Below are 6,271 nucleotides of genomic sequence, written 5' to 3'. Positions count from 1 at the left end.
TGACAAACTCACAAAAGCACCATGATTTTACGTCTCAGTTCCCTGTTTGGGACATGAGATTGTTTCCAGGTCTCAACTGGGATGAGCTCACTTCTGCAGGTTTCTTGTACGCCTGGTTATTTCCTTAGTATAAAATACTAGAAGGACATGGTCGAGTCGAGGGTGTACACTTGCACAAGTTTCTATTTTTGTTCTTAGGGATTGAACCCAGGGACACCTTACCACCAAGCCACATCCCCAGCCTTTTTTATTTTTTTATGTTGAGACAGGGTCTCACTAAGTTCCTTAGGGCCTCGCACTAACCTTGAACTTGTGAGCCTCCTGTCTCAGCCTCCCGAGTTGCTGGGATGATAGCAATATGCCACATGGCTGACTTTCAGAGGTTTTGTTTTTGTTTGTTTAGGTGTAGATGAACACAATGGCTTTATTTTATTTATTTATATGTGGTGCTGAAGATGGAACCCCCTGTACCTCACATGTGCTAAGCAAGTGTTACCACGGAACTACAACCCCAGCTTTCACAGATTTTTTTGTAGGTAGTGCGTTTCCCTTCAGAAATGATACACAATGGCACACCTTGAAGCTGTGCATACTTCTAGGATTGGGGGACCAATGCTGGCTGTCACCACTGCATCCTACTGGTGCCAACCTGATAGATGAGAAAATGGCCTCTGTGATGCTTCAGTTTGCATTCATTTCTTCAAGGTTGACTGGTGTGATAGGTTGGTGATGGCTCACTCCCAAAGATATGTCCGTGACCTAATCCCTGGAAGTTGTAGCAGTCTTTGCAGTTGTGATTAAATTAAAGATCTTGGCACAGGCAGATTGCCCAGGATTAGTGGAGTGGTCCTAACTGCCATCACAAGTGTCCTTCCTGATAAGGAGACAGAGGGAGATTGGACACAGAAAAACAGAAGGCAGTGGGGTAGTGACAGAGACTGGAGGGATGTGGCCTCATGTTAGTACCAGCAGCCCCAAGCTGAAACAGGTTCTCCCAGGAACCTCCAGAGGGAGAATGGCTCTGCAGATATCTTGACTTCTCAGTGAAACTGATTTTGATTTCTGTGCCCCTTAGCTGGGAAGGAATAAACTTCTGCTGGGTTAAGCCACCAAATCGTGGTGATTTGTTGAGGCTGTTGCAGGGAACCAATACAATAGGGTTTCCATAAAGCCAGGGACATAAAAAACCTTCCGACTTTAAAAACTTATAAGGGGCTGGGGACGTGGCTCAAGCAGTATCGGGCTCACCTGGCATGCATGCGGCCTGGGTTCGATCCTCAGCACCACATACAAACAAAGATGTTGTGTCCCCTGAAAACTGAAAAATAAATATTGAACTCTCTCTCTCTCTCTAAAAAAAAAAATAAAAACTTATAAAAATATTATGCAATAATGTGTCTCTATATGGATATGCATACATGAGGATATGTGTTTACACATGTTCATAACTGCCTGCAGACCTCTAGAACACACATCAGACTAGCCCAGGGTGCACTGGAGGGTTTCAACTGAAAGTGGCTGATGGGAAGGGTCCTGTTCTGGGGGAAGATGCCCTTTTACTTTTCACTCAGGACACTACTCATGAGGATCTATTTGGTTTTTGAAAAAGGTTTAGGAGACCATATTCACATATTAATTGTGCAAAAATAGAAAGACATACAATTTGTTTTCTGTAAATAAAGAATAAAATCTGTAGAAAGTAGGAAACAATGCTGGCCCCCTCCTCTTACTATTCCCCTTTCCCAGAAATAGTCATTGATAATAATTTGGTGTACATCTCTGATTTTCGATTTGGAAAAAAAAATGTATGGACTCTTAAAACAAAAATGCAACAGTGCCTGCCATAAACTCTGGCTTTGTTGAAGAGTGCTGCGTCCAAATCACCATGGGTCCAGTGTTCAGGGACCGCAGCCTCACAGTAAGGTCCAGGACGCACCATGCCAGTCTTCCAGATGCTTTAACCTTCCTAGTACCTGTCTGTGACTATGCCCACACCTGTGTTACCTCTAGAAACTCTTCTGCAATTGTGTTTAAAATAGTTTTAGTTATTCCCCTACCACCTTCCAGGCATGTTTTTGAAATTTCTTTTGTCACCAACTTTTTCCCTCTGTGGACCACACAAGATGGTACAACCCCACCCGCCCCCAGCCTTGCCCCTAGCCTTTCGCAAACTGTCGGAGAGGACTGGAATAGACATGTTGGAGGTGGACTGAACCCAGGGCAGGCTCCACCACTGGCTGACAATGTACCCCTGAAATGGATAGAATTCAAATCTTTCAAACCAAAGACAGTGATTATTTTGCGTTAGGTCGTAGTTTCAAACTAAGGAGAAAGGGAGATCTTTGGGATTTCAGCAGGGCGTGACTCTGGACGTCTGGACAAGGAGGAAAACCTGGGCAGGGGAGAGGGGATGCGTTGGGATCCACAGGAAAGAGGAGCGGAAGGCCGCCCGGGAGTATTTCGGAATGCCATACATTTCCCCCAAACCCTGCTATGCATCCGCCTTACACCAGCGCGGACAGACCCGCGCTCCCGGGGACTCCAGTGCCGAGGGCCGTGATCTGCGAGCCTGAGGTTTTCCCGCAGGGGGCAGTGCCGCCCGCCAGCGCGCCAAGGCGGTGGGAGGGGGCGCAGACCGGCGCAGAGTTGTGGGGCTGTTTGGAAGAAAGTTAGGGGATGCGAAGAGGTGCGGGCAAGACTCCCCGGGTTTGCGCCAAGCTGCAGAGAGGGCCTCCGAGGCTCCGGGTGAGGCGCGGGGATGGCTGGGGAGAGCTCGGGGTCCCGCGTCTCGCGCTGCGGGGAGGCGCAGCCCCCGGAAGGTGCGAGTGTGAAGGCCAGTGTGAGCGCGCGCTGGCTCTCCGGGCTCCCTAGGCGCGCGGGTGTCAGCTTGCAGCGCGGCTCCTCCCTTCGGCCCCCCTGCCCGGCCGGCGGTCCCTCCCCCTGCCCGCTCGCCCCTCCCCGCAGGCCCGCGCCGGACGCCCCAGCGGAGCAGGCGGCCGCGGCGAGTTGGGGAGCCCGGGCTCGCGCTGCCCGAGGGGCCGATCTGAGCTCCGCGCCCGGCCGGCCGCGCCGCTCCCCGCGGGGCCACGCCCTGTCAAACTTTGCTGCGGCGGCGCCGGGGAAGGAGGGAGGGGCGCGGGGCTGCGAGCGGCGGCCCGGGTCCGCGGCCACCATGCCCCAGCTAGGCGGCGGCGGGGGCTGCGGCTCTGGATCCGGGGCGGCCGGCGGAGGGGACGACCTGGGGGCGAGCGACGAGCTGATCCCCTTCCAGGATGAGGGGGGCGAGGAGCAGGAGCCAAGCAGCGACAGCGCCTCGGCGCAGCGGGATCTGGACGAAGTCAAGTCGTCTCTGGTCAACGAGTCGGAGAACCAGAGCAGCAGCTCGGACTCGGAGGTAAGGAGGTCCCACGCCGGCCGCGGGGGACTCAGCCCCGCGCTCGCTCACCCGCCCGCGCCTTTGTGTCTCCTTCGCAGGCGGAGAGGCGCCCTCAGCCCGCCCGGGACTCCTTCCAGAAGCCGCGGGACTATTTCGCCGAAGGTACGTGTCCATTGGGCCAGTCCCCAGTGCCGGCCCCATGGTGTTCCGCGCCTCAGCAGGCGGCCCGCGGTCCCGTCGCCTGGGTGGCTGAGCCCCTGCTCTCCGCCCTCTCAGCAGCAGTCGCCCTGGAGCGTGCGTGAGGGGCGCTCGAGTCCCGGTCCCCCGCCGGAGCCCCCTGCCGCGGCTCTGTCCGGGGCCCAGGCCTCACCCAGCCTTGGTTTTGTCTGCAGTGAGAAGGCCCCAAGACGGCGCGTTCTTTAAAGGGCCCCCCTACCCTGGTTACCCTTTCCTGATGATCCCGGACTTGAGCAGCCCGTACCTCTCCAACGGACCCCTGTCTCCCGGAGGAGCGCGCACGGTGAGTGTGGGCCGGCAGCGTCGGGCGAGCGGGGGCGGCACCGCAGGATGTGCCCCCAGGCTCGGCGGAGGGGTGGGGGTGGGGCCTCCTGCGCCGACCCTGGGCAGAACTTTTTTGCGGAGTTGAACTTCTCGGTGGCTCCCGAATGCTGGGCTGCGCTGGCCACTGCCTGGGTGAAAGTGAAGTTCCCTTAACTATCCTCCTTTTGCGGCTCGAGGCTTTGGGATCCACCTTGGGGATGTCCCTAGCCCCACAGTCTTTTGCCTGCTTCAAGGAACGTTGGGTCTGTGCCCACTGCGGGGGTCTCACTTCCTTCCAGAGATCTGCTGGCCTGACTTGGCAATAGGGCCCGGAGGAGCCAGGTCGACATGGCCCTCATTTCCCCGGGTTCTCTGGGCGACCCTGAGCTCGGTGCTAACAAACCTGCATTCGGGGCGAACTGTTAACGACCCCGCTCTCCCCCTAGCCCTCACACTCGGGCCTCTACTTTTCTGCCGAGCTCTGGATCTTAAACTCCCGGAGATGATTTCGAGGCGACCCTAGGCATTCCTCAAGTTGAGGAACTTGGCTTTTCCCCCTCTTTTGTTGTGGGCTTTTCTCATTTAAAGCGAGCGCTGCGACACTTTAAACCTGTGAATGGGCGCGCATTGTGTGCTGTGCTCTGGCATTTGGAGCGGTGATTAAGCAAATTGACCCGGCCCCAGACGACGTGCAAATGAGGGCGGATTCCTTCGCCCTCTCCAGCTCCAAACTGCCCACCCCCACGCCCTCATAGCAAGGGGTACGGTCCCGGTCTGGCCAGGCCTTTGTATCCTCCGAGTCGCCACCCCACCCCCGCGATCGCTGCCCAGGTGTTGGGTCCTGTGGAGGGCCTTGGGTGAGCGCCTTCCTACTGGGTGCCCGCTGCGCGCTGCCGCTTCCCACCCATGGTCTTTGCTTCAGCCCTGTTTCCCATTGCCAGCGAGCTCCTGCTCGGGAGTGCTGGCCCTCTGGACTGGGCGTGGGGGAGGTTCTGATCCTGCAGAGGGGCGTGGGAGCGCACAGACCTCTCAGCGTCGCCCAGGGAGGGAGGAGACCCCGCAGGTTTGGCCCTGCCAGATTGTGTGACTTTCGCAGCAAAATTTGGATTTGGGCCTGTAACGGTTGCTTTTTCCCATGCCTATTTCAAGAAAAGTTAGGTGAACTTTCTCTCCTGCGGCCACGTTCCTTCCGGTGCCTGCAGGTGGAGGTGGAAATGGAGTTCCCTAACTTGGTGTGTGTGGTCAGATTTATGCATTGAGCCCCATTTTTCCATTTGCCATTAGGAGGTCTAGAGAGGGGTCCTGGAGAGGGGGAAGGGAGCCACTAACTTTTGTGTCAACCCAGAGCCAGGTTCTGGCCAGTTAGAGTCACCAGACATGTCTCAGGTATGACTCTTTTTTCCTCAAGATGGAGATTACTCCTGTGCCCATTTCTCTTTGGGGCGTTGGATTGTCAGCCTCACACGTTCCTCTTGGACCTTGACTGTGGAAGGGGTCTCTTCCTCTGCAGTCCCGCACCAAGAGCCAAGGCAGGCAGGTTTTCTGTTTGTGCCTGTCTTACCTCCTGTCCTCTTATGGTTTTTTTTTTTTTTTTCCGAACAACTGCAGGCTGAATCTTGCTGATATTGGGGGTTCTTATGACTAAACCTGGGTCTGTGTGGCACTTGGGAGCCTTCCTTAGGGAGTCGATTTTCCCTCTCTGACTGTCCCTGCCCTTCTTTGCAGCTATTCCTCATCGATAGCTCATGCCACCACCCTTTCAAGCCTCCTAGGACATTGTTCTCTGTGTCTGTAACTTGACCCTCTTCCTTGAACATCACCAGCATAAGGAGAGCAAGTGATAAGACTCTTAACCACTTGGTTGGACTGTGGGACTGGATGATGGTTTTCCTTGGGGTGATTATATCAACGTAGTTAACATGATTTTTACCATAGACAAATGGTTCATCAGACAGATTTGGCCTCTGCTGGTTCCCCAGCCCAGGAAAATGAGTATAGCTGGATGTGGGTGGGAAAGGGAGGGAGGTGGCTGCAGGCTGGGGAGGAGGTGTCTGCAATTCATGATCTGATCTCTGTTCTAGGCACCTTAAATCTTTTTTTTTTTTTTTTTTTGTGTGTGTGTGTGAGTGTGTGTATACCAGGGATTGAACCCAGGTATGCTTTAATTTGTTCTAATTAGTTACATGTGACAGTACAAGGCCCCCTTTTATATTTTGTTTTGAGACAGGGTCTTGCTACACTGTGGAGGCTGGCTTTGAACTTGCCATCCTCCTGCATCAGCCTCCTGAACAGCTAAGACTACAGCTGCGTGCCACCATGCCCGGTAGCATTTTAGATCTTGATTTATTTCTCCAT

The 6,271-nt window shown here is 54.7% G+C and overlaps 1 protein-coding gene across 2 annotated transcripts in view; it reads left to right on the top strand.

Annotated features, from left to right (window-relative positions):
* The first annotated feature begins 2,648 nt into the window (after positions 1-2,648).
* The window catches only part of Tcf7l1 (transcription factor 7 like 1), a 114,931-nt gene continuing 111,308 nt past the window's right edge, over positions 2,649-6,271 (top strand). The window contains exons 1-4 of one of the 2 annotated variants that reach the window (XM_013364326.4): positions 2,649-2,745; positions 3,272-3,394; positions 3,475-3,538; positions 3,769-3,896. In XM_013364326.4, coding sequence (XP_013219780.4) covers positions 2,677-2,745; positions 3,272-3,394; positions 3,475-3,538; positions 3,769-3,896 — 384 coding nt within the window. In that variant the 5' untranslated portion in view covers positions 2,649-2,676. Of the gene's footprint in view, positions 2,746-2,955; positions 3,395-3,474; positions 3,539-3,768; positions 3,897-6,271 lie in introns of those variants that run through there. The other variant, XM_078027991.1, reaches the window with a different exon arrangement.

The sequence above is a fragment of the Ictidomys tridecemlineatus genome, chromosome 12 (genome assembly GCF_052094955.1).
Source record: "Ictidomys tridecemlineatus isolate mIctTri1 chromosome 12, mIctTri1.hap1, whole genome shotgun sequence".
Taxonomy (NCBI): Eukaryota; Metazoa; Chordata; class Mammalia; order Rodentia; family Sciuridae; genus Ictidomys; species Ictidomys tridecemlineatus.
This window is presented reverse-complemented; position numbering and strand designations above follow the sequence as displayed.